General features: G+C 45.7%; 1 protein-coding gene across 1 annotated transcript in view; it reads left to right on the top strand.

Annotated features, from left to right (window-relative positions):
* Bcl2 (BCL2 apoptosis regulator) overlaps positions 1-13,154 on the top strand; it is a 167,103-nt gene extending 153,949 nt beyond the window's left edge. The window contains exon 3 of the mRNA XM_046428231.2: positions 7,750-13,154. Within this exon, the coding sequence (XP_046284187.1) occupies positions 7,750-7,884 (135 nt within the window). The 3' untranslated portion in view covers positions 7,885-13,154. The remainder of the gene's footprint in view (positions 1-7,749) is intronic.
* Positions 13,155-27,417: the final 14,263 nt, after the last annotated feature.

Below are 27,417 nucleotides of genomic sequence, written 5' to 3'. Positions count from 1 at the left end.
TTATTAGTCCAACCTGATGAGCCAAAGAGCATAATTATCAACACATTTTAGCACACTGTGCTAGATGTGCATTTCTTCCCCCATTTCTATGGATGTCTTTTGCAGTCCTGGACTGATCACCTCCTTGAGGGAGGGACCTGAGCCTGCAGGTGGCTGGGTAACCCTCCCTTTGGTATTTGCATAACTTCTGTAGCATCAGGGGATCTGCTTCTCTCTGGGTAGCACCTCCTAGCTGCGTGGCACCAGGCTAAGGAATCCTCTGAGACTGCCCTGGGGATTGGCCCAGCTCTGGGCTCGGGTCTCCTCTAGCAGGTGGACATGGCCAGTTATCCTTGGATCTGGCCCTGTCCCTGCAGATCCTCTGGAGCATCAAAGACAGCTTTGCAAATGATTTTCAAACTGTGTTCTGCTCAAGAAAGGAAGCGGCCATGTGGGCTTCTCACTTCTCAACCTCTCTGGCTCCCGGTCCCTGGCCTTATTTGCATGCTCAGCTAAATTTGCATAACACAACACACCAAGACTTCACTGGACCAACCGGGGTAGGCAGACAAGTTTTGTTTTTGTTTTGTTGGGGTTTTTCATCTCCTGCCATTTGTCCCGCAGGTTTCTAGCTACATCCAAATGACGCTTAAGATTGGGTTTCATTGTATGTTGGCCTGTGATTCAACTCCCCGCTCCGCTGGGCTCAGAGTTCCTCTTAACCAACCCCTTTCGCTGGAGAAGGCTTTGGGGAGCCAACCTTGGAAGCCTGGGGGAGGGGGAGAGGTGCTTCTCACGCCTGGAGCCTGGAGGCTGGCAACCTCAGGGCCAGACAGCTGCGCAGTGGCCTTCAGTTATATGCTCAAGGGTTATTTTTTCTCTTTCCTTTTTCCTTAAACCTGGAACCAATATTTTGGGAGTGAAGGGGGGTGCGGTGCGGGAGGAAGAGTCACAGGGGAGAGGAGCAGGCATGCAACTGCCAAAGCCACCCTGCCCAGCAGGCAGACGGAACCCTCGAGGCTCATTCAGCACAATGTGGCTGCAGAGGAAATCCTGCCCAGGCTATGATAAGGGGGAAATGGAGTCACTTCCTCACCAGCTGCTTTATTCAGGTAGAAAAAAGTCCTCACTTCCTCGCGTGTGCTAGCTTCCCCTTTCGCTCAGAGCCAAGTCTGATGTCAAGAGAATCGCCACTTCCCTGGCCTCGTGGAGAGGGCTCTCCTCTGCAGTGGGGAGTGTCCCTCCCTCCCTCCCACTGCACCCTCTTCCCCATCCTGTCCCCTTCCCTTACCCTGCAGTGTTCACTAACTCCACCTCCAGCTAGGGAGGGGGCATCTGCATCTCTTCCCCAGGGCGTCCTCGGACCCCTGGAGCCTGCCTCCCTGGCACGGATGGGCTGGGAGTGCTGCAGCATTGATGCCCAGGCAGGAGCAGCCTTCAGCCGGTGCACGCCATCCCCTCTGTGGGGTGATCGCAGACGCCCATCCTACCCCAGCCAGACTTCCCCACGGGAGTCGGCTCCGGTGCCAGCAGCAGTCCCTTGCTGGGTGAGACGGTTCCTGCCTGGCTGCTTTCCCTGTTCTGTCCCCTGTCCCCACTCCTCTGCTGCGGTGTCCTTGCATCACCTCCCAGATAAACTGCTTACATTCAATCTCTGTTTTAGGGTCTGGGGTCCCAGCCCACACCAGTGGGATTTACTGATGAGTGAAGTGGGGATGAGGAAGGGCACGATGAGAGCAGGAGAGGCCAGCGTGCTAGGAGGGTGATGCTGGCCGAGTGTGACTTCCTGTGGGTCATCTTAGGAAGCAGCTGGAGTGGGAGTCTGGCCGTTAGAATACAAGGTGGGGCCCCGACATAAAGATCTCAGAGATCTCATTATAGGACCAGCATTTACAATGAGGAGGGGGAGGAGATTGGCAAAGAGAGAAAAGATGGTCCAGACAGAAGCCAGGGGCATCAGATCAGGGCGGGCGGAGGAGATGCCCAGGAAGGAGACAGTCAAGAAATTCTTCAGGAGGTCGGAGGAGGCCGAAGAGAGCAGGGTCCTGTGAGGGTGGGCTGTGAGGGTGGGCTCCCTCAAGGGAGGTGGTGTGCATGTGCACTGGAAGGGTGCCGCGGGCGAAGGCACCCAGTGAGGTCCCTGAAAATCACCTGGGGGAGCTCACCACATGGAAGGCGTTCATGGCCTCCGTGGGGGTCTTGGAGGCACAGAGAGGAACAAACCCGATTGGGTGGGTTCCCGTGGGGAGGGAAGGGAGCTGGTGAGCAGAGTCGCAGCTTGCTGGAAGGGGAAAGGCAGGTGGTGGTCAGGGTGGTCTGCAGGTCAGCACAGATAGTTGAGCATGTGGATGCCGTGGGAGAGGAGACAGAGGAAGGTGCAGGTTGGAACTGTAGTTGAGAGCAGGGACAGTTGGTAGAGGCAGGTTCCAGAAGCAAGGAGAGCCAGTGGAATCATGGGTGGAAAGGAGTCGTGAAGAACCAGGGAAGGCGGAGGTGAGCAGGTGCCCAGGAGAGGAGCTCGGTGACTTATGCCCACTGGCTCCAATTTGCTCAGAGAAGAAAAGGGTAACATGAGCTGCTACGAGGTGTGGGGGACGTGTGAGAAAAGTGGGGGCCATGTGGAAAGGTCACAGAAAAGGACACAGAAGAGATCTGACCCAGGCTAAGGAATTGCTCCGTGGTTTGAAAACCAAGAATCTAGGACTGCACCCGTGGTGGGTGATTGTCTCTAGCGATACCGGGAAGCCTAGCTGAGGCTTGTCATGGGACGGAGTCATATGGGGGAGGATATTAGACATCGCCATTGTTATAATCTGGTATATATTAAAGTGATTTCATAAAGAGCAATAGTATTCAGTGGAATGGATGTGTCAATCATATTTTCAGGTATTGAAAGTTGCTTCCAGGATATTATTATTATGTATAACCTGGGTACTTTATTATTTTTTTCAAGGTAAATAACTAGAATTGGGATTACTAATAAAAAAGGTAATATTTTTTAAGCCTCCTGGTAAACATCACCAAATGTAGAGGGTCCCTCCATTTACCCTTCATGGATCCCACAGATGATGTAAGAGCATCCTGGCTGCCCACCCTCAGCCCAGCCGCATCCTTTTCGGCTTTCAGTATTACATCTATTCCATTTTCACCAAGCTGATTTGTTTTTAAAAAATCTCATTTCACTTGCAATCAAATTTAGATGACACCTTTTGAAGGGTTCCAAGTGGAAAAGGAAAATGTGAGGGTGGGCTTCCTCAAGGGAGGTGGTGTGCATGTGTAGCATGTGCCTGAGAGAGAGAGACAGAGAAAGGAGAAGAAGAGAAAGACCCACCATGCTCCACGACGGTCCAGAGGCAGGGGACGAGGAACCTTGTGAGCCGAGGAGTCTTGGCAACGACCTGTTCCAGTCTACACCTCCTTGGCTTCCCGCCAACCTCACAGCAATGATCTGAGGCTGCAGATTTACCCGCCTGGGCCACCTTGAGTGAAATCCAGACTGAGACCATCTGTGGCCTCTGAATTTCAACTCTGGGAAGAAGCAGTTGCCCCCAAGCTGGAGCCCTGCTGCCTCTTGTCGGAGGTGAGGGCCCAGCCAAGGGCCCAAAGGGGCCCTCGAGTGGGAGCCTGGGCACATCCCTGAGATGCTGTGACCCTCACTAGCCCTGACACTAGTGAGGGATGCTGTGCCCCTAAATATTTGGACAGGGATTTTGTCAGAATCACATGATGATGGCCCAGGTTTTTTCCCCCGCTCATTGTTGCTTTTAATACATAAAATGAGCTTGTGTTTATTTAAAACAGCTTTCAAACTTAAACAAGTAACGACAGGCTGTTCAAACAGACTTCGGAAATCGCCCTGATCAGGATGTTTGAAAAAGCAAGAAGATTCCCTCTGAAAGTGGCCTCCGAGATGTTCAGTCCTGAAACCACAGGGTCTCCTTTGTGCCCTTGGAGTCAAAGTCGGGGGCCAGGCTCAACCTCCAGGGACTAAATGGTTCACCACCACCCCTATCCTGCAACGGGACTGAGAATCCACAACTTATAGGGGGACTTCGCTGTCACTTCCCATCCTCAACCAGAACGTGGAGCGTGTGCGTTTTAACTCATCATCTCTTTAGAAGTCACCAAGCATCCTCAGAACCACAGCCTCGGAGGGCAAGGGCAGGTGGAGGAGGTGCAGAGCTGGTCCCCGAGGGCAGGCTCCAGAACGAGTTGTTAATGCTTCACTAGTTCCATCCTGGACCACGCTGACAGACGGCTTGGAGCGACCAACATTAATCCTCCCAACCACCAATTTCATGGTCATTGGGGAAGTAAACAAGGCTTGGGGTTGGGTAATTTGCTCAAGGCCGTAAATTCATAGAAATCAGAGCCTGCCTTTTGCCTGGACCAAGTTCAGTGCTTTTCCCAGACCCCCGGGCTGCGACACACCTAAGCACCCTTCTTAGGGCCAAGAGATACTGATTTAGCTCTTCTCTCCCAAAATGACAGTTTTCTTTGTAGCGTGTGAGAGGTAACTTGTATGGTCCATTAGAAGCACCATAGTTGGTGTGAGGCCCCGAGGAGTTACCCAGCTCCGGTAGGCCAGGGCACATGGGTTGGCATCTCTTCAGCCTCCCAGTACTGCGGACCCAGCATTTTGGGGGAAATGCCACCTGGAGTCCCTGCCTGCTTTCCCATAATGGCTCCATGTCCAAGAAAATCAGATGGACAGAGGCTTAATCTGAGTCTCGTTTTGTCTAAGAAAACTCTTTTGGTGACTAAAAGGATTCAGGACTCGACCTTGATGTTCTCAGAGTCAAGCTAGATGGCAGACAGCCATGCCGGTGCCCTGAACAGATCAGGCGACATTTGGCTGGGCTGCAGGGTTCTCGCCCTGCCCGTCGGCCTCCCTCCAAGAGAAGAAATGAGGAGGAGGACAGATGTTCACAGCTGTGTCTGCCAACCTGGATGCTCTTGTGAGATGCAGAGTCTGCCCAGAGAAGGCTGGTCCTTGCAGATGATCACAGTGACACCCCAGCTGCACACCAAGAGCACTAAATGTGCCTCTCTCTCATGCTCAGGGCCTGGTTCTTCTAGGACTCAAATTTAGACATTTTTAACAGTTGTTGATATATAAAAGAAGAAGGAATCCTTTGCGCCCTCTCCTGGTAAAAGCCTAGGACCTCCAGAGTTCCCCAACAGCCAGCTGCTGAGCAGATAATGGACTCCAGCTCCCCTTGTTGACCAGCACGTGGACACATAGGAGGACTGTCTGTCCACCTGTGCTCCATGACCACAGGGCTTCCTTGAAACTGGGGTTTCTCAACCTCCACCTATTGGCTTTGGGGGCTGGATAGTTCTTCGTGGTGGGTTATCCTGTGCATCACGGAGACTGGACAGTATCCCTGGCCTCTACCCACCAAATGCAAGTAGGTCCCCCACCCATGTGAAAACCAAACACTTTCCAGACATTGCCAAACGTCCCGTGGGGAGCAGTATCACCTCAGTGGGACCCACCATCCTGACCCTTGCATGTCAAAGATGCCATTGTCACAGAGCAGCCCATGAGAGAGGGAGGACGGCCGGCTCGGCCCGAACCCTTCAGAATGGCGAATCAGCTGAGTTTGCTTCTAGGAATTTACTTCAAAAACACAACTGAACAAATAGACAGCAATTTGTGTACAAAGATATATCGAAATATTGTTTACAATAGCCAAAGTTAAAAACAACCTGAATAAAATTTGTTAAAAGTATGGCATATAAGTTGGGCATGGTGGCGCATGCTTATAATCCCTACAGCTCTGGTGGCTGATGCAGGAGGATCACAAGTTCAAAGCCAGCCTTGGCAAAAGCAAGATGCTAAGCAACTCAGTGAGACCCTGTCTCTAAATAAAATACACAATAGGGCTGGGGATGTGGCTCAGTGGTCGAGTGTCCCTGAGTGCAATCCCCAGTACCCCAAAATAAAACGTATGGCATATATATATATATATATATATATATATATATGGCAGAATATTATACATGCATGAAAAATAACCATAAATTTATAGCTAATGATGCAAGAAGTTCCCCCTAAAAATGTCTTAAATCTTCCCTTCAGGACCTCTCCTGGATTCCCAGAGGTTCTTTCATATAGAAGGAATAATTACAGATTAATATGCATCTGGGTGAAGTGTTAGGCCAAACACAAACCAAAGACTGAATTCAGAAAGCATTAACCATTTATTAAACAAATATTTGCTAAGCTTTTACAATATTTCCAGGGTTGCAGAGGAGACAAAGATGATCCTTGGTCCTCCCACTACAATACTGGTCCCCACAAACAAAAACTCTCTCAACATTGTTACAACCTCCTCCCCATAGTGATGCCCAAAATCAAGACACTTACTATTTCCTGTAACAAAATTTTAGGCTTTGATTTAAGGTGGCTTGGAACAATGTGGAACCATATCTCATTTTCATGTCTTCAGACCTGATTAAGTCACACAAAGCAAAAAGAGAATTTATTTACTGATTTGCATCTCTAAATGTTCATTCAGGGAATTGCCCAAATAGTCATTGGGTCCTAATAGCATTCAGGGATTTGTATTCTGAGGCAGTCCAGCCAGGGAGCTTTGCTACAGCATTCTGTAGACTCCAGATGCAGCCACAGGAGTGGAAGACAAGTCCCTGTCTTCCCCTGGAACCCATGTGTCCAGTGACACACCACTGACCCATACTTTGTGGACCTCATGACTTGAGTTAAAGACAGGCTTGTGGTTGTCCTGTCCGGCCACCCATGAGAAAAACCCTCCAACAGCTTCCGTTCCCAGGAAGAACCTCCCTGCATCCCAAGGCTCGGCACCCACCGGTCAAGCAGCCCGTGTCCAGCAACTCAGCAGCTTCTGGAGCAGGCACACTCACAGAGCTGCTGTCAGCCAAAATGGGCAGTGGAGTGAAGGGCACTGCTTTCCACCTACGTCCAAATCCTGGTGCTGCTATTTATTACGCTTGCCCTTGACCTCTGGGAGTGGCAGATGTTTATATGGTCGTGATAAACAATATTATGATATATAACCTTTTACATAAATTCTTATCTACTTGTTCAGTTATGATTTTTAATATGTTTCTAAAGGTGAACTCAGTTGACCATCCACATTGCATGCTGCGGCCATGAAGGGCTTGTCCTGGGCCATTCTGTCCTGTGACTCATGACACCTTTTACAAAAAGCAGGCACTTTTTTTTTCATCTTCAGAACAGGAAAACATGAAATTAAGATCTGTATGAACAATAAAAAATGGTCATGTATACTAGGCTTCCAGTACAGTGCCTGGCATACATCAAGTGTGGTATGGTGGTCATCGCTGTTGCTACATTGGGTTCTTCTTATGAATGGCATGCTAGCTGAAGTTGCAAAACCTCCAGTATTTTCTAACCGTCTTTGTTGTTTTACTTTTCTACCTACCACGCACTCTCCAGTACCTGATATGCAGTGTGATATTTATTTCGTGTGAGTCTGCCCTGTTCCACTAAATAGAAGCTTCATGAGGTAGAACTTTTAGCCTGTTGTATGCACTGCCCATATCTGTAAGGTGACTATCTTGTAAACAGGTCCCAGTAAGATACTTTCTGAATGAGTGAAAGTAGTTTCCAACCACTGCCTCCAGAGCATTTCTCCTCTCCCTCTCGCCCTTCTCAGGATGCCCAGGCTGTTCTGGCAGGACGCCTCCCCTCTGTAAGGTGGCGTTCTCTGAACTCCTCCTTCTAACGCTCTTCCTTTTCCTTCCCGCCTCTCCCCCATGCAGGATGCCTTTGTGGAGCTGTATGGCCCCAGCGTGCGGCCCCTGTACGACTTCTCCTGGCTGTCTCTGAAGACTCTGCTCAGCCTGGCCCTGGTGGGAGCCTGCATCACCCTGGGTGCCTACCTGGGCCACAAGTGAAGTCTGCAGGCCTGCCCCAAACAAATATGCAAAAGGTTCACTAAAGCAGTAGACATGATATGCATCATCAGTGATGCATCATGAAGTTACGGTATCTTTAAAGGAAAGCAAATACAACACACACACACACGCGCGTGCACACACACACACACACAGCTTTCAGGCAAAACGTCGAATCAGCTATTTACTGCCAAAGGGAAATATCATTTATTTTTTACATTATTAAGAAAAAAGATTTATTTATTTAAGACAGTCCCATCAAAACTCTCATCTTTGGAAACCCGACAACTAATTGCCAAGGATCACTTCCTGCGGTTCCACCTGTTGGTGTGCCCCAAAACGAGAGTGATTTTCCACGTTGAGTGGACTAGCCCGTCATGTGAACAGCAAACGGATGGACAAGGAAACTGACCGCCGAGAAGCCGGGGTTCTGGCTGCTGGAGGTTGGGCCGAAGGCATTCCTTCGACTTGCATTTATGGGTCCTGGGGGCTGTGACATTACAGAGGCAGGGTGCTTCGAGGGAAGTCCATTTGTCCCTGGCCTAAAGAACAGACACTTTGCATGTGACTCACATGGTACATAGCCAGTCAGAGGACAGAAACTGGGAACTTGAGATAGATGTGGTGCCCGCGGAGACTTCCCCGCCGAAGGACAGTGGTGAGAAAAATGCCCTTAAACCATAGGAAAGTATTTTTTTAAGCTACCAATTGTGCCGAGAAGCATTTTAGCAGTTTATACAAGATCATCCAGTACCTTAAGCCCTGATTGTGTCTATTCATATATTTTGGATACACGCCCCCTCTACATCCTGGCTCTGTCTGAGCAGGAACCAGAATCCTCTGCATTCAAGGAGGTGGATGTTTCGGTGACTTCTTGGGCATCAGGAAGGCGGCAGTCACCCAGAGCATCAGGCAGCCACAAGTGCCTGCGTTTAAGAGACTGACTCCTGCAGAACCTCCCTGTGTCCCCGCCTGGAGGCCAAAGGCTGAGCTTGGGCACTTGCTGGTCTCCTCGGAGGTGTTCAGCAGAGCAGCGTGGCCTCCCCGTGTGGGAGCTGACGGAGCTGTCAAGAAAGAGCAATAGTGGGACTAGCCAGGCCTCACGCCCTCCCAGTTGGTCCCTTTCCACCTGGGGCGTGGAAGGGGGATCCCGGGAGCCACGCCCCTTCTGAAGACATTGGTCCCCGAGGAAGGAAGGAAACGGCCCTGTGCCTTTCCTAGCAGAGGGACATGCTGAGGGCTGGGGCCGCAGCCCCCACAGGTGTGAGGGAAGGAGAAGGCTGAGGCCCTTTAGGCTGCTGCACAGGGCGTGGTGGCCCCAGCTTGTCTGGGTAGTTTAAAGCAAGGCTTTCAATGACTTTGGGGAGGGTCGTAAGTCCTAAAGGAAGAGAGGTAAAATGAGTTGAAAAGAGGTGCCATGGGTTAATTGCTCTATGTCTATGGATTTACATGTAAAACATTATCTTGTCATTGTCGATTGGTTTTATTTGAAAACCTTATGGGTGGTGGGGGTGGGGTGGGGGAAGCTCCAGGTGTAGAATGTGGGAATTATCTGCACATCCTGGGGCATTAAAATAAATGAAGAAAAAAAAAAAAAGGTGGTAAACTATAGAGAACTAGCAAAAGAAGTGAGATCTCTGGATAATAAACTAGAAAATATTTTTTTTCCAAGTTTAGAATCAGCCAGGAGGCACTGGTGGAATAACTTTGTGGCATTGTCACTTATATACCATTTATCTGTGTTAACTATGGAATGTACTATTCAATGTTTAATGCTGTGGTCGATATTTCGAAAGCTGCTTTTTAAGAAAATACATGCATCTCAGCATTTTTTAAAACTCCTATTTAGTTATCGCCTCTACACTCTTTTAACAAAAGTGATGATTTTCCATATGAGATTTCTTTTATTTTTTTTTTTTTGTCTTTTGATTCTTCAGAAGCATTTGTGAAGAGGTGGGCTAAGCCTGAGTCTCGGCTACATAAGAAGCCCTGGATGTCACTGGCACCGAGGAGCTTGGTGTTCACCAAGTCATGTGCATTTCTGTGCATTCCTGGTGGATAAGTCTGTTGTGCTTTGACCTTGTCTCTTGAAGGTCGACTTGCTCCTGGGCAATTCGGCATCTGGACGCATGTTACCTAAGATCACAGGCGTGTTTGGTTAAACCTGAGAGCTTCATTCATTTGAAAACCCAGATGGGAAATGAGCAAAGGATGAGAATCTGGCTGCGACGGTTTGACCTTTAGAGAGCTGCTTTATGTGTCCTGTTTCCATGCAGACCTACCCAAAGCCCTCCCGCTCTCCTTCCACAGGGCCCTTCTCTGTGGCTGTCCTTCAGGCCCTTCCTGAAACCCAGTGGCGCTCACACTTCACCCAGAAAGCAAGAGCCCTGTGGTGTGGAGCCACACCTCCCTGGTGGGCCTCAGGGAACAAGAGGACCAGACCTTTGAATGATCCTGATTCTTAAGTGAAATATTATTTTATGAAAGGTTTACATTCTCCAGGTGATGAATATGGAAAATCAAACCCTGTGCTGCTATCCTGCCAAGAGCATCTTAATGGAGTCTGTTTCCAGCTCACTCCAAGTGGCGAGACCCTCTGAGCTGCTTTAGAAGTAACAATGAAGAACGTGGATATTTTTAATATAAAACCTGTTTGTCTTTTGTTGTTGTTGTTATTGTTCAAACTGGGATTTGCAGAGTATTTGAAAAAATGTATATATATATATATATATATTAAAAAAAAGGTCACAGCGGCCTAACGTTGGTTTTCTTTGGCTCTGGGGTTTTGTCATCTGGTTTTAAAGGTAAACATACGCAGTCACCTGACCCCAGAACTGTACAAGTATTGCAGCTAAACTCAATATAAGAATAGTTCGTTTTGCATTTTTTCTTGTTGTTAAAAACATGTTAGAAAGCAATGAATGTATATGAAAGCCTCATCTAGTCATTTCTTTCTTTCTTTTTTGTCTCAAATTATTTTGCAAACGGACAACAGAGACTGGTTCTGATACCCTTCGTGTTGAGAAGGGATTCACACCTCGATCTGAGCCCCCCTTTCTGCATGAGAAGGAATGTGCTCTAAGTTGCCCAGGGTGAACATAAAGTAGAACACACACACTTCCCAAATTGGGATCCAAGACTCTAAAAAGGAACCCACCAGAAGAAGGTCCCAGAACCTTCCAGGGCTCCCGAAGCCTTCCTGCATGGGCACTGTTTCTGAAAGAGAGACCCAAAGGACTGCTCGTATATGCTGTAGCCAGCAGTTCACCTGGAAGATTCTGCAGGAGCTGACATTTCTGTAGGCTTAAGAATCGGATTAAAACCACATTTTAGAAATAAGGAAGTCCCTTTATATGTTTGAGCAAAACACCAACATCCTCTGCCCCGCTCACCTGTCTCTGCATGCTCAGGTGTGGCCGGCCTTCCTTCATATGTGACTTTTAGGTAAATGCTTATTGCTTACCATCTAAAGGCCTGGCTCTGGCCCAGTGGGAACATTGAAGAAAGTGCTTATAAATCAAGAGGAGTTAATAACAATCAAGATTAAATGTAAATAATTATGGCAATCCCAACACAGGTCTAGCTTTCACATCAAGTATACCAGATGGAAAAAAGGGCAAGGAGTCTACACTTAGGATTCAACTTGTACTAAAATAATTTATTAATGTGACCTTCAACTCTAATTCCAATTGTACTTTGAAGGTAGTGGCTGTTTTTATACTTTCTTATCACTTAGAGTTAGTAATGTACACCTACTCTATCAGGAAAAAACAGGAAGGGCTTGAAATACAAGCCAGTCTAAGGAAATTAGGGAGTCAGTTGAAATTCTATCTGATCTTACTCTGTGGTGTCTGTTGCAGTCCAGACAAATGTGGTTGCACACTTTTTTAAGAAATACAGTTCTACATTGTCAGGCTTTTGAAGGTTCCAGTCAGATCTGTATTGTTATTCAATTTGGATCTTTCAGGGATTTTTTTTTTAAATTATTATTATTACAAGACAAAGAACATTTGTTATGAGGGTGGGAGGGAAGAAGAATTTTTAAATGTGCATAACATTCCCAAGCTTGGACCAGGGAGTCGAGTTTTTCAGAATAGCCAGAACTGTGGCGTATGAGGCACTTTTACTGGGGTCGGTTGACGCCTCTGCAAAGGCCCTTAATGCAGCAAATGAGAAACAGTTTTACAGTTCTGTGGTATTCAGATCCCAGAGGCAGTGGCATGGTTCAAAGTCAGCTCAGCTCAGCAACGCAGGGGTACACATTTCAAGCTGGATATGGCCAACGGGTATATAAGCAATAAATTTACAGTTTTAACCAACAGGATATTTAATGACAACCTTCTGGTTGGTAGGGACATCTGTTTCTAAGTGTTTATTATGCACAATGCAGAAAAAAAAATTTTAATAAAATTAAATAAAACAATGTGAAACTGAATTGGGTAAATGATCATCGAAGGCCCTTAGCCTTACCCAATGCATGGTTCTATTCCGTGTCTTTGGACAACCTTGAAATATGCATCTTACTGGACACCCAGAAAACCAGATGGAGTACAAATGGTATTATATAATTCATCAGGATGGTACCGGTTCATCAGGACTGTCCCAGAAAATAACTTAAAGCCAAAGTTCTGTGGATGACAAGGTTGTTCTGAGTTCCAAGCTCAGCATGGAAGATGGGAACACCCCTAGAAGATGGAAAGGCTAGTTCATCAGAAATCGCGGGACTGTGAACTAATATGACTGTAGTGTAGATGCTCTCTAAGGCCACGCACCTTGCCATTTGGGAAATCTGCAGCGGACCCTCCAGCCAGCTCATTTTATTAAGTTTTTCTCCTCCAAGATAGCATCTGAAGAATCGACAGCTGATTAAATTTATTTGGGGGAAGCTTCTTTTTTTCCCGGTGGTTGTGTTTATTTTAATATCTTAGTTTTCAACCAAGTTGTACTTTTGTTTGGAATTACGGGGGTTATTTTTGTTTTAAGTAATATAAGTATGCAATAAGTTTTTTTGTATCAAAAGCTTTTGTTATCAAGATTTTCATACTGTTACCTTTCATGGGCTGCTTTTCAGATGGATATATTTTAGGGGTAGCTGATATCTGCAACACTGTATATACAAAAAAATATGATAAGCCTACTTTGCATACTTAAGGTTGGCTTCCATTAAATATAATGGCACTTTGTGTTGTAGGAAAATGTCACATTGCTATTCAACTTTCCTTGTCTGTCCAGTTAATTTTGTGAAGAAAAATAAAGTACAGTGTGAGATATTGGTTGTGCCCCAAATTGTTTATAAAGCATGAACAGGATTTTTCTTTGCCATTCATCTTCATTAAACAAAACTTTGGGAAGCCTTCTTAACAAGCCAGTAGAAGGATCATGAACCCCACTCTAATGAAACCCTCAGGGACCAGCTAACCAGTGAAACCACCTGAGAAGGAGCCCCTTTTGTTCCGTGGTCACTGACCATCCTGGACCTAGCCAGGATCTTGAGTTCTACTCCCTGAGAGAGCTACTGACACTGTTGGACGAGTTTTTCCAAATGGACTAGAGATCCCAATGTCTGAGTTCCATAAGATGCAGGAGTGTATAAAAAGTAGGGAAACTAGCTGCACATTCCCCACTGAAACTAACGTTTCAAGACAACCAAAGCCACTTGCTTTGACCCATGTAAACCCTAAGTTGCAAGGGATCCAATGTTTCCCACTTACGTTTTTTTCCCCACTTTCCTGCTATCCTGAGCCTCTACCCTCTATTTCCTTTGACTCAATTAAAAAGGACTCTGAGAGTAGTATCCACCTGTTCAGCATCTGCTGGATAGAACACCAGGTGCATACTACCACCTGTTCTCACAGGAAGGTAGGCATCGGCTTTTTATTTTGTAAGAGAAAACAGACTCAGAAGTTAAACAATGTGCCCAAGCTCCCAGTCATCATAACTTAGGGAGGAAGGATCGGAGCCCGGATGTGGCTGATTCCAAGGCCTGTGCCCCATCCCTTCTTTCTCCAAATCCCTGTACACGAACCCAAGCGAGGTACAACCTTTCCAAAGTGTACGCAGACACAGGATGTGTCAAGGAATTGATGTCCTCAACACCCGTGGGTAAGATGCCTAAACTGACCTCCTTAACAAGGCCCCTCAGATCAGACCAACCCCCCTGACTCCCTGTCATCACATCATCGGTCACTGCCCCAAACCTTGCTATAAGACCCTGAAGCAGTGTTCTAGCTAAGCCTCACTCAGGCCCAGGAGGAAACCACACATCCCTTTGCAGCTCCACGTCAGTGACGTCAGGCAGAGGCTTGAAATTAGCCTGGTATTTAGCAAGTAGATACAGTGGAAATGAGCAGAAGGGACAAGGCAGGGCTCTTTTTCTTTCTTTTTTTACCCAGAATCAACTAACCTTACACTATGGGGTTAAAACCTTGGGTTGCTAAAAGGCATGGCTTGAAATCCTGGAGCTCTGATGCCAGGGGCATCCTTGAGTCATCTGCGTTTCTAATTCTTTGTCTTCAAAAGAGTTGCGAGAGTAGCTAACCAAGTCAGCTTATGGATATTTTAAAACTGTGATTTTATAATGTAACTCAGGAGTTCCAAGAGTCAAGTTAGGTCACTATAGCAAAACTCTTTCCAAGTCCATCTAACTCATGATTGGAACCATGCTCCTCAGAGCTAATATCCATAACAATGAAAAGCTAGAATAGACTTCATGGTGAACCTTCCTTCTTTCTATCAATAATTTCTATTTATGGAGATGTGTCCAGTGTGGTGAAGAGATAAACTGGCCCCCTCATTAAGAGATGTAGTTCCAATAACATTTTAAACATATTTAATACTTATTTATTATAATCGTAATATATTTGTGCATTGCATCAAGTGGGTAAAAATAATTGTAATTATTGCCCAACCCAGAAATTTTTTTAAAAAGTCGAATCTTATAGTCACAAAAATTCACTTACTTTAGAAAATCATGAAAAGCTAATTAATTTTAAATGTTCAGTTGTTTAAAAAAAAGGAAAGAAAGAAAAATACCCTATTAGGATAAAATGGAGGGTAAAATCACGAATTTGAGGGAAAAAAGGGAAAAATGTAATATTTCTAGAGTTCAAAATAATTCATTTCTAGCCAGGCATGATAGTGCATACTTGTCATCCTGGTAACTCAGGAGGCTGAGGCAGGAAGATCCCAAGTTTGAGGACAGCCTGGGCAACTAAGCAAGACCCTGTTTCAAAAAAAAAAAAAAAAAAATAGAAAGGTCTCAGGATATAGACCTGCCCTAGGTCTAATCCTCAGTCCTACCAAAAAAAAAACAAAAACAGAAACAGCTCATTTCTGTATTTTTCATGAAGATAATGTTGAGTATCACTTCATTGTGGTATTTAGATTCTACTACAATAAAAAGGAATATAACACACACATTTTAAAATGTCAACTGTCAGTTTCTCGAACAAGAAGTTGTGAGCATGTGTCAGGTTTAATCTCAAAGCAGCCTCAAGGAAAGAGACTCCCAGAAAGCCAGCCAATCCCACCATTCTCCTTTGGAAGAGAAGCATACAGAAAGAAACGGTTGCACAACAGAGGTGTGGCTGGGACTGGGAGATGGGCTTACGGCAGCTGGTAGGGGAACCCACACTCCTCAACACATCTTAATCCCTTTACAGACTGTGCGGAAGTTACCGGGTCATTCTATCAGGAATCATCATGATATCATGGCGGGGGCTATAAATTACAGCACACGGAAAAGTTCTGCTGCAGTGGGTCTGAGGATCATTTTCTTAATCTCACTACTAACAATGCATTGAAAATTGTACCCTTAGTAACTATCTGTAATGAAAACTTCTTAAATTAAATGTCAACTTAAACATGTGCAGAGATGTCACCTGCCTTTCCAGCTTCCCTTAGGAGGGGCACCAGGCAACCTAATGGAAGATCCCTCCCTGTGACCCCTCTGCTCTTCTCAGACCCTGCTGGACTGCAGTGGAAGCTCAGGGCAGACCCTCAGGGAGACGGCCAAGGCTTGCCCAGCAGGGCTTTTGTGTTCAAATGACTCTGCCAGGGCCAAGAAAACAGGTGATTGGATGATAACAAGGACTGTGATACTTACTCCGTCCAGGAACCAAAAAATGTACAGATTTAGGGTCACTGGAATTCATTTCCACATATACAGGAAACTTCTTTTGTAGAAAAAAAAATAAGAGAGGCTAATTCATTTTAAATGTAAACTTCAAAAACATCACGTAGGATAAAATGAAGGGTGAAAACATGCGTGTGAGGAGTCAAAGGAACAATGCCAAGTTTGCAGGTGCTAAACAAAACCTGCTTCTGTATTTTTCGGGTAGACTGTGTCGAGTTTCAAATCATTATGGTACTTCAGTTCCATTATATACATTTTAAAAGCAAGAAAGCACATTTGGTTGGCATTCCTGCTCCATGTTTATGGGAAGAGGAGAGAAGGTGATGGCTTTAGAGTGACTATTTTGTGTTGTCCCACTACACACTGCCACCAAGTGGAGGGTGGCACCTTGGTTCTCTTACAGCCTGGTACCAGGAACAGAGTACTTGCCAGACAGGCCCATTCCGGGGCAGGGTTTGGCCCTAGCACCAGTTTAGGGGACATGTCTTGGGACATGTAGGACAGGAACTCCTCTTCCAAACAGGAACAGCAAGAAAGAATCACTGTGGCCAGAAAGGTAGACGACAAACACTATGATTGTGAAGTCATCTCTTATTTAAAGCTCACAAAAATCTCATGAAGCAGGTATTATTATCCCCCACTTTGTTGATTTCAGAAATGAGGCTGATCAAGAACACCAACAATGATAAATGCTGGAAGGGATGGGTGGGGGGGTGGAGAACACTTCACACGGTTGGTGAGATTGGAAGTTACTATAACCACTATGAAAATCAGTATGGAGATTCCTCAGAAGACTGGAACCACCATGTGACCCAGCTTGTCTCCATGGAGTGGAACTCCAGTCTTCTGAATTTATCCTAAAGAAGAATGAAAGTCACCATACTGCAGTGACACATGCACACCCATGTTTACAGCAGCACGATTCACAATAGCAAACTATGGAACCAGCCTAGGTGCCCATCAGTGGATGAATGGGTAAAGAAAACGTGGTCTATATACACAATGGAGTTTTATTCAGCCATAAAAAGAATGAAATTGACATTTTCAGGAAAATTGACGGAACTTGAGAACATGGTGTTAAGTGAAATAAAGCAAACTCAGAAAGTCAAGGGCCGTATGTTTTTTTCTTGTATGTGGAAGATAAGAGAGAAAAAAAGGAAAGAAAAGGTAGGGGAGGGATTTCATGAAAATAGAACGGAGACCAGTGGAGTAAAGGAAAGGGACCAAGGGGAGGGAAGAAGGGAGGGAAAGGGGAGATATGGGGAAATGATATTAACCAAATTATATAGTCATATTGTGTGCATGTGTGAATATGTAACAACAAAGCCCACTATTATGCACTGATAAAAAATATGGGGGGAAGTGAGGCTAAAGCTGATCCTTGAGTTAAGGCTAGATTATGTTGCAATAAGAAATATAAACAAGGGGCTGGGGCTGGGGCACAACGGTAGAGCACTTGCCTATCAGGTGTGAGGTCCTGGGTTCCATCCTCAGCACCACATAAAAATAAATAAGATAAAAGTATTGTGTCCAACTACAACTAAAAAATAAATAGTTAAAAAAAAAACAAAATAAAATAGGAAAAGTACCTTAACAGAAAGATGGAAGCAGGTGCGTGCGACTATTCTGAGTACCTTCTCATCTAGGCAGTATGCGGGAACCCAGCCTCCTTCTCGTGTGATGTACCATCTTCAACAGGAGAACCACACCAGCAGCTGGTGCCCATCAAAGCTTCTGAAAGCAAGGGGGACAGCCTTCCCTCTGGATGTCAGATCTTCAAGTCTGAAGACAAGAAATTAGCTCCTGGAAGATTGGTTCCTTCAAGCCTTCACCTTCCTACATGGATGCCCCAGGTTTTTCCATATCCCTTTGAAAGATGGCACCAGAGTGGAGTTCCATTTCCTGGCCAGCAACTGTCCTGTCCCAAGTACTTTAGGACTACTGCGTCCTGGCCTGGAAACCAAGCCTCTGGTACTACAGGCAGAGCCACATTCGTGCCTTAGCCAGGATCTGCCGTTGCTGGCTGTCAGGCACTTGTCAACTTGTCAACCTGCCTCAGCCCTTTTTTCCCGTGAGCCACTAGGAAGCCTGTGGAAACTGATATCACCAATTTCTTTTGACACAATCTCAAATCTTGACATTTCTGATAAATTTCATTTTCTTGTGTTTTTTTTTAACCTAGATTCCAATCCTGTGAACATTCTGAGGCTTGTTTCTTATTTCTGTTTTATAATCTAGCCCTCTAAGTTTGTATCATCCACAGATTTGTTAAGAAAGCCTCCTATACCCCCAAAGTCTGAAAAAATTACAAAACAGGTCGAATCTAAACATAGAGCCCTGTGCTACTCTCTTAATATCTCTCCATCTAAACTAGACTATAAGTCTTCTTGTTATCTTTTTTTTAGCTCCTTAATTTGCAGAACAAAGGCAAAACAAAGGTTTGAAGTTTCTTTTTTTCTTATATCTTCTGTAAATATGACCTATTTGTATTCTTTTTGTTGCAAATATGTTTAAAAAACCCTTTTTTGCAAATGTTCAACATTTCTAGCAATTAGAAAAATGCAAATTAAAACTACACTGAGATTCTATCTCAAGCTAGTCAGAATGACAATTACCAAGAGTGTAAGTAAAAATAAATGTTGGTGAGGATGTGGGGAAAAGGGAACACTCATACTTTGTTGGGACTGCATATTGGTGCAACCACTCTGGAAAGCAGTATGGAGATTTCTCAGAAAACTAGGAATGGAACCACCGTTTGAACCAGTTATCCCACTCCTCACCATATACCCAAAGGTCTTACAACCAGCATGATATAGTGATATGGCCACATCAATGTTTATAGCAGCACAATTCACAGTAGCTAAGCTATGGAACCAATCTATATACCCATCAACAGATGAATAGGTAAAGAAATTGTGGTATATATACACAATGTAATATTACTCATCCAGAAATAAGAATGACTTTATGACATTTGCCAGTAAATGGATGGATCTAGAGACTATCATGCTAAGTGAAATAAGTCAATCCCCCAAAACCAGAAGTTGAATGTATTTGCTGACATGTGGAAGCCAACCCACAATAAAGGGGAAGGGGAGAGAAGTTTGGTAGATTAGACAAAGGGGAATGAAAGGGAGGGGGAATAGGAATAGGAAAGACAGTAGGATAAATCTAACATAATTTTCCCATGTACACATATGAAAATACCTAAGTGAACCCCACCATCATGCTCATCCACAAGAATGGGGTCCCAATTAGAATAAGATATATCCTATGCTTACATAATCTTATCAAAGTAGATTCTTCTCTCATGTCTAACTAAGAAGAACCAAAAAATCCCTTTTTTGCTATTCTGCGTATTTTTTTAAAAGTGTGGCTCATTGTCCTCTCATCCTACTTGGCACTGTCTATCTTCCTGCTTCCTTGATACATGCTCTGGTGTCATTCTTAATATATGCCACTTAAATATTTTAGCCCTTATCCGTGAAGAAAGTCATATTCCCAGGGTAACCAGGTCTGTTTCTCCTCTCTTCTCTCACCCCCTAGAAGAGAACATTCTCTGACTTGACTTTAATTGCAGACTCTTTCCAGGGTCTCCTGCAGTTCCTCTGTGGTCTCCAGAATAAGAATTTCGGAGGCTGGCTGTGAAAAACTCTGAGGGCTGGTGGTTTTCCCTACTTGCAAACTTGTAGGCTTAGCAAGTCTGTGTGCACCATTTTATGGATGCTAGTTGCAAACATGAAACTCCTGGGTCAGAGACAAAGGACAGCTTATTACTCACGGTAATTGCAGTTGCCAGAGTGATCAGCCTTTTCAAGTGGTATTCTCAAGCCTCAGTTCCCACACAAAAAAATATGAAGAGTGCTGTGGATGTAACAGGTTGTAATACAGGACAGAAACTGAGTTTAGGGAACTTGAATCTCTTACGATGGGTGGTAAGCCTGTCCGCCCTCTGTTCTGGAGTGACATATTAATTCTGTCTGCCAAGGGCGTCCTCCCCAGAAACATTCTTAAAAAGATGGTCTGGAACAAAGAGCATTCAGTGCCTTGCTTTCTGGGTAAACAGAAATACAAGGGACCCACAGAGAATTGGTCTCCCTGTAGTGCCACAGAACAAGCCTATACCTGCTGCTTGTCATGCCATCAAATGCTAAGACAGCAAACTATGTCCCTGCTCTCCAAAGTGCTGCTTTAGACATAATCTCAGCCCTATGCCATCACAGGTCCTCCATTTGCTCACATCCCCTGTATCAGCATCACTTTAAATGGATTGCATCAGGTATGATCTTGGTTCCCTCATGAAGGACTAACCTGATTACCAAGGCAAGCTCAAGTCTTCTCTTTTCAGCCACCTGCTGCCCATGGGCACCTGGATGTTGTCTACAATTTCAACTGGGGCCAACTACAGGCAAAATCAAATTTATAATCTGCCCCCAACACGGGGTCCTTTATTAGCTTCCCTTTTCTGTCATTTACCCAGTTTTCTAGATTAAACACCTCTGGCACGTAGGTTAATACTCAATGTTTATTTTGTGGGTTGATGAGAGGATTCAGCCATTCAAAAAGCATTTGTTCAATGTTGTCCTGCTCTAAAGACAAGTAAGGGCTGGGCTCCAGGCATCAGGAATTACAGAGACCCAGTCCCTAACCTGAGGACTCCCATTCTAGGGTCTTGCATGTTTGCTGCTGTTGTTTAATTTTTACCTTGAACCATTTAATGGTCTCGCTGTGTTCAGGGGCACCTTGCCATGGACATTCCTAACTGTTGTTTTTCAGATGGATTGCCTGTGCCTCCACAGATAAACCCTGCACATTTCTCTCTTTAGCCCTGAACCTTTCTGTTTGAAACCATCGCCTGGAAACCATGGACTTATGGATCTTCCCTGTCCCTTGTCTGTTGTTCAGTTCTGCACACTGTCCCTCTCAGAGCCCTGAAGGTGGTGGTGGTGGGGGGGGGGGGGTGGGAGCTGCAAAGACTGAGCAAAGCCCAGCAGCAAGCAGACCCAGGGTGGCCTTGATCCTCTCTCCCAAGGGGAACCTCATCTCTTACATCCATGTGGAACCTCTCAGCTGGAGAACAAAAGGAGAAAAGGAGGAATAAAATATTTATAGGAAAACTATTTCTCACAAGCAAAACATTTGTTCTAAAAGCTTTTAGAAATACAATTATTTTCCTCCTTCTCGGTTTTTCTGTTTTTAATATGAAACACTTTCAAGTCCTCTGGATTGATTTCCAGGAAGCAATAATCCATTTTGCCCTGGGTGGAGTTTAGGAAAGAAACTAGGTTTCCGAAGTGAAAATGTCTCCATTGAAATTGCTACATGGAGCTCTGGGGGCTTCTTTAATGTTCCCCCATAATAAGGGTCCCATTCCCAGGGGGAGGGTGGGCCAGCTTCTTTCCTTTGCCCTTTCCTATTTGAGCCACAGTGGATTCCTGGCCACACTCACCCTCACCCACCTACTGACTGGTATCCTGAGGGGACACTTTTGGGCCAGCACTGCCCAACAGAAATATAATGTAAGCCACAAATGTGAGGTACATACATGATTTTTAATTTTTTAGCAGCCACAATAAGATCTTTACATAATCCCATGAAATAGAGTTTAATGATATATTTTATCTAATCTATTGTAACATGTAATAAATATAACATTTATACAAAGGGTATACATTTTTGTATGTGTGTGTGTGCTTTGAAATAGATGTGGGATTGATAGTGGCTGCATATCTCAGTTCTAACGAGCCATGTTTTGGGTGCTCAATGACCAGATGTGGCTGGTGGCTACCACGTCGAGAGCACAGTCCTGACTCTGGATGTAGGTATGTTTCAGCTCACACTGAGAAACATGTCCATAAAATGCCTTCCTCTGCATGACCCCTGGCCCCACCCATACCAGCTAGTCAAGTTGCTAAGGCAGGAAAACATCTTTCTCTCAACTCCCTCAACTCTTCTTTTGCAAGTCCACCCTAAAGTTCTTACTTTTGAAATATTTGCTGTCAGTTCATAGAGGAAACTAGGTCTGGGTTGTGTCCAATTAGAGTATTACTAGTCCTATGGGAAAGCAGTGAACTCTTGAAGCAGATCAGGGTCCTAGTCTGGACCTGCTAAAAGTATGTATGACCTTGGGTAAAGCATTTGACCTCTTTAATCTCTATTCTTACCCATTCAATGGGACACATAACCTTTGTCCTAATGTGTTCTGCCAGCCCCATGGGACAGCAGGGTGAGGGAGATCAAAACGGGGACTGCCAAGGCGTTGTGGTGCCACATAAGATGGAAAACAACAGTACTTATCATCCTAAATCACTAAAAGCTGTGCAACTACACAAAACAATAAACCCAAAATGTCTACAAAGATGGTATAAGGATTCAAATACGAAACTGAACCAAAGAGGCAAGTTCCTATAATTACCCACAGTGTCAACAATTTTCTTAACTACTACCAAACCTTGACTTGTCATTTTTATTTACAGAGAGAGGGGGTGGGTCGAGGGGGAGAATGATGAATGACACCCCCACCCCCAGATAATAATCAACTGTCGTCCTTGGAGCCAGGTACACATCACAAGAATGCCTCTCGATATTACCTAGCAATAACGGTAGTTGCAATCTTGACAATGGCACTTCAGAGAGCTTTGCACGTGGACCCGATGTTCAAAGATGAACAATTTGAGACGTCCACAGAGAGTTCTGTAATATCTCTGCCTGGTAACCACCTGGATATTTCCTTGCACTGGGAACCTTGAGATTAGTGACATTAGCTTCTAACATTCCCTTGGACACCACTTAAAACTTACCTTCTCATTGTTTTCCTTGAAATGAGGTCCGTGTCCAGGGGAATGGAGGCATATGTTGTCTTCATTCCTAAATTGTTCTCTCCCAAGTGTTTCTTAAAAACAAAATTCCAATTTTGGGTTTTTCCCATTTGCCTTCACTAATTGCTTCCTTTATGTTCCACCCAGTTGTGCCATAACTAATTCAAGTTCAAAAACAAACAAAAAAAAACTCAGCCTATTATTTATTTCATCACACTCATCTCCTGTTTCTAGAGAAGCCAGGCACAAAGACACAAAGACAGGAACTGAAAGGAACCAAGAGGGATCTTGGACATCACGAGGTCACGATGGTCACTCTGATCCAATCGCGTGAGTGAGATCAAGTGTGTCTGGGCCCAAAGTATCGAACATATTCTCACCTCCAAATCCACACCCACTATTTGGGTGGTGTGTAGGAATAAAGGAGGCCATCCATATGAGAGCACGCAAGGGCTATTCATTCAGAGCTAGCTGTAGAGCAAGGGAGTCAGCCCGAGTGGTGAGAGAACAAGGCACGGCTTGGGGCACACCTGACCAGGTGGCTGGCACAGGGAAGTGGGAGGTGGGCCAGAGTGGGAAACCCCATGGGATCGGTTAGAGGTGCTTATATGTCTTATTCTGATTGGTCCCTAACCGGAAGCGGGAGGGGAGCTAAGAAAGCCCTCAGTGTGTGTTCAAGTCCTGGCCATTTGGGGCTGATTGTTGGAGGCGTCCCTGGATGGCTTCCTGGATTGTTGCTAGGATAGCGCTCTGACTTCCTATAAGTCTGCCTTAAGGCACGCTGGCTTCCTGGGCTGTTTACTACAGACAATGGGCTGCTTCCTAGACTGGTTGCTACAAATGGCAGGTCAGAGTTCTATTTTTACATAGGTCTGGCCATTGTTCATTGATATATTCAGCCTCCCAGGTACAAAACAAAGCCAGTGAGGATGGCAGGAACTCAGACAGGAAAATATCACAGCAAGTTACCCTGGCTGCCACCCAGCCATTTGTTAATGATGTCCTCTGAGTCCTTCTCACCCCCTTCACAGCCACACAGCTTGGTGACACTTTTCATCTTCACTGCCACCTTTTCTGAGGCAGTGCCTCAAGTGCACCTGGAATCCTGCAAAAGGCACCAGGGAGCCAGGCCCATGTTGGTGGACTGATGTAGCTAATGGGTTAATCCAAGGGGGACCCCAAGGTCTCAACAGCTTTCTGACAGAAAGGACTCGGAAGCTCCTCCTTGGGTCCCAGCAGTCCTAAAATGCACTACCATAGATTTTCCTGGCAGAATTGCATCCACTTCCAACCACCTGGGTGCTCTTTACTGTTGTGTGCTGGGGCTTCAAGTCAGGCTTGGGATCCTGGCTCTAATAATATAATTTTTTTTTCTAAATCGGGGTCGAACCCAGGGACCCTTAACCACTGAACCTTTTTGAGACAGAGCCTGGCTAAGTTACCTAGGACCTCACTATGTTGCTGAAGCTGGCCTTGATCTTGGAATCCTCCTGCCTCAGACTCCCAAGCTGCTAGGACTACTGGCGTGTGCCACCACACCCAGCTAATAGTATAATTTTTAAAAACAGGATAAAATCACACTGTGCTAAGTGCTTTGGATCACTGTCTTATATGACCTGTCACAACAGCCCTATGCGGTGAGCACTGCTATTGCTGAATTTCATGGATCACACAGGTCTCAAGCCACATTGCCAGCAGAGCTGGGTCCCTTTTGCAGACTCTAGGGGAGGCTTGTTCACTTGCCTTTTCCAGCTCCTAGCTGCCCGCACATTCCTGAGTTCTTGGTCTCTTCACCCAATTACTCCAGCCGCTGCTTCCTCGTCATGTTCTCCCCCTCACCCTCTCTCACCTGATGTTCCCACCTCCCTCTTTTAAGGAGCCCACCCAAACAATCTAGAATAATCTCTCGATCTCGATGTCCTTAAATTTAATCTCAACTGCAAAGTCTGTTTTATCATGTAAGGAAACATATTCACATGTTCTGGAGATTAGGATGTGGACATTTTAATTCAGTCTACCACAATAGATAAAGGGATGGAGGTTCAGAGAGGTTAATTTATTTTCACAATGCCTCACAGCTAGTAGTAGAGAAGCTGAAGATTGAATTTTCCAACTCCAGGAAGCTTCCCTTTCTGACTTCCCCAACTGACCATTGAAACCAAACTCAGCATCGTGTCATGCAGGTAAAGTGTCCTCTTCCCCCTAACCCTTCTCCAGGAACGCCGGTCCCCATCGCTGACAGCCAGCACGGTCAGCTTCCAGCCATCCACACCATCTGGATCCAGCAGCTCCCGCCTTTAAGGAGATCATCAACCCACAGGGGAGAAGCTTCAGTAGCCAGAGACACCTCTCTTCAAAGATCCGTCTCCAGTTCCACAGCCGCAGACAGCAACTTCCTCTGGTTTAATTTCTTCTTGCCTCCTGTGCATTTCCCATGCATGCCTTCGCCTCCACTCTGGACCCCTTAAAATCCTTCCTTAGCTCCATCCTCAGAGCACACAGGGATAAGGTCTTCCCCTTTGTTGTCCCTGTCCCCTATCCCCTTCATAATAGGCCAAGGGTTAGGAAAATACCTGGTTTTACCAATATTCTTTTCTAAGAATCGTGATCATACAGCACCTGAATGTGACTGTGCTGTGGACCAGAGGACCCATCAAGGGACCTACACAGCACATCCCCAGGTTGAGTCCCAAGTGGGATAAGGACTCACCACGACAGGAGGAAGAGACTGTGGTACCACCATGAAGGCCCTTCCTCGGTCCCCCTAACTCTCCCTCTGGACCATAGGAAAGCCTCAGAGCCCCTGCTCAGTCACACAGCGCAGGATTAACCAAGAGCGGGCTGGCTGACTCTCTGACCTTGTGGGCTCTTTCCTTGCCCAGAGCGGCATCAAGTAATGGACACTCCATTGCCTCATCTGGCCTTCCTGGACCTGGTCTCTTGTCTCCTTTCAAGTACGTTTGTGATTCTGGAGAGCAACCTTCTGCCAGGTAATTCACCCCAAATACCGGTCGGAACCTCAGTTGGCAGTCTCTGCTCAACCAAATCACATCCGTGGGAGACCTGACTTCCCAGGTTGCGTCTTCTCCAACAAATCCCCTATCTAGAGAAACACAACCCTTCATGACCAGAGAAGATACGCCGCTGGGCATTGTGTTTCCTTGTTGCATGTGGGCGAGGGCTTGGGAGAACGGGGGAGCGGGATCCACAATAAAGAAGAAATCAATAAATACCACGGTGAGCCCAGACTCTCTTTTATCTTCTGGCTCTGCCGTGGTTCAGTTCCCTGTTAGGATGATTGCAGATCAATTTCCGTTAGCGAATCACTGAATCCCAGCATGCCCTTTCATCTCTTAAAGGAAGCCTGGTAAGAAAGGTGGTCTGCTGAGGCAGTGTCTGAGCTTCTCCCACAGGAGGACCTTTCAAAAGAGCCCCCAAGTCCTGAATTCACCATCCTTAACACTCACACTCTTTGTGCTTCACTTCTGCAGTGAGCAAGGTGTCAGCTTCCCACCCACCACGAATCATGCCCCCTGCCCCTGCCCCCTTGAGACTGTGCCTAGGGCTCTGCGGATATCCTGGACACGGATGGGCGAGGGAGCATCAATCTCCTCTCTAAGGGAGGCTGTGTTTATGGAGCGTGTTCAAGACACACACACATCCTGGTCAGCCTGTCCTCCCACCTGCATCTGGCCAGAGATGCCCGCTGACCTGGATATCATTGCTGTGAGTCCTCTGATTCCGGAGCATGGCCCACCTGTTGCCCTCCTTATATAACTGATCCCAGGTTTTCAAGTGAGCACGATGGTACTCCTCACACGTGCCCAGAGACGGGATGAACAGAGTGATGATTCTTGGTCTCCAAAAAACAAGTACAGCTTGCTTTCTTGTGGATTTCCACAGGACACTTAAAACAGGGAGAAAATTTAAACAGAGCTGAATATACCCGGATGAGCCTCTCGAGAAAGAAACCCGTGTTTTTAGTCTTCAAGACCATTGTTTTGTGCATTGTTTTACCTGTAAAAATTTCAAATAGATATTTGATATGAAAAATTTGTTTCAAAAATCAAGATTGAAATAAAGGAACACAAAGCATTCCCAAAGGGCCACGTAATGTATCTCTCTAAGTCCCTGGATAGCCTTGGAAAAGTCATTCAGTTTGGGTGGGTCTCGTTTCTTAAAATTTTGTTGAAATCCAGGCAATCCTAGGTAACCCCCAAGGCAGCACAGTCCAATAAAACCTTGTGCAATGATTGCAGTGTCCGGTGTCCGCACTGTCTGATATGGCGACCACCTGCCATATGTGGCTATGGAGTATTTGAATATGGGTAGTGGGACCGAAGAATAAAATCTTAAATTTTACTTAATTTTATTTAACTTTAAATGCCCATATGTGGCTAGTGGTTATGTACTAACAGTGGTCCCTTCTTGATGTAAGGACAGCAAAGAGAGGGGAGGTAGGTGCCTGCAGACACCTCCAGCAGGCCAAGGAAGGGAAGGCTGCAAGGCCCAGGAACCCCACACCACTTCATGATCAGCAGCCACCTTAGCACCCCGAGGAAGGAGTGAGAACCCGGAGAG

This window comes from Marmota monax, unplaced genomic scaffold (genome assembly GCF_021218885.2).
Source record: "Marmota monax isolate L192 unplaced genomic scaffold, Marmota_monax_Labrador192_F-V1.1 WCK01_AAM20220418_F8-fsc00201, whole genome shotgun sequence".
In the NCBI taxonomy this organism is placed as follows: domain Eukaryota; kingdom Metazoa; phylum Chordata; class Mammalia; order Rodentia; family Sciuridae; genus Marmota; species Marmota monax.
The sequence above is the reverse complement of the archived record's forward strand: the minus strand, read 5'-3'. Positions and strand labels throughout refer to the sequence as shown.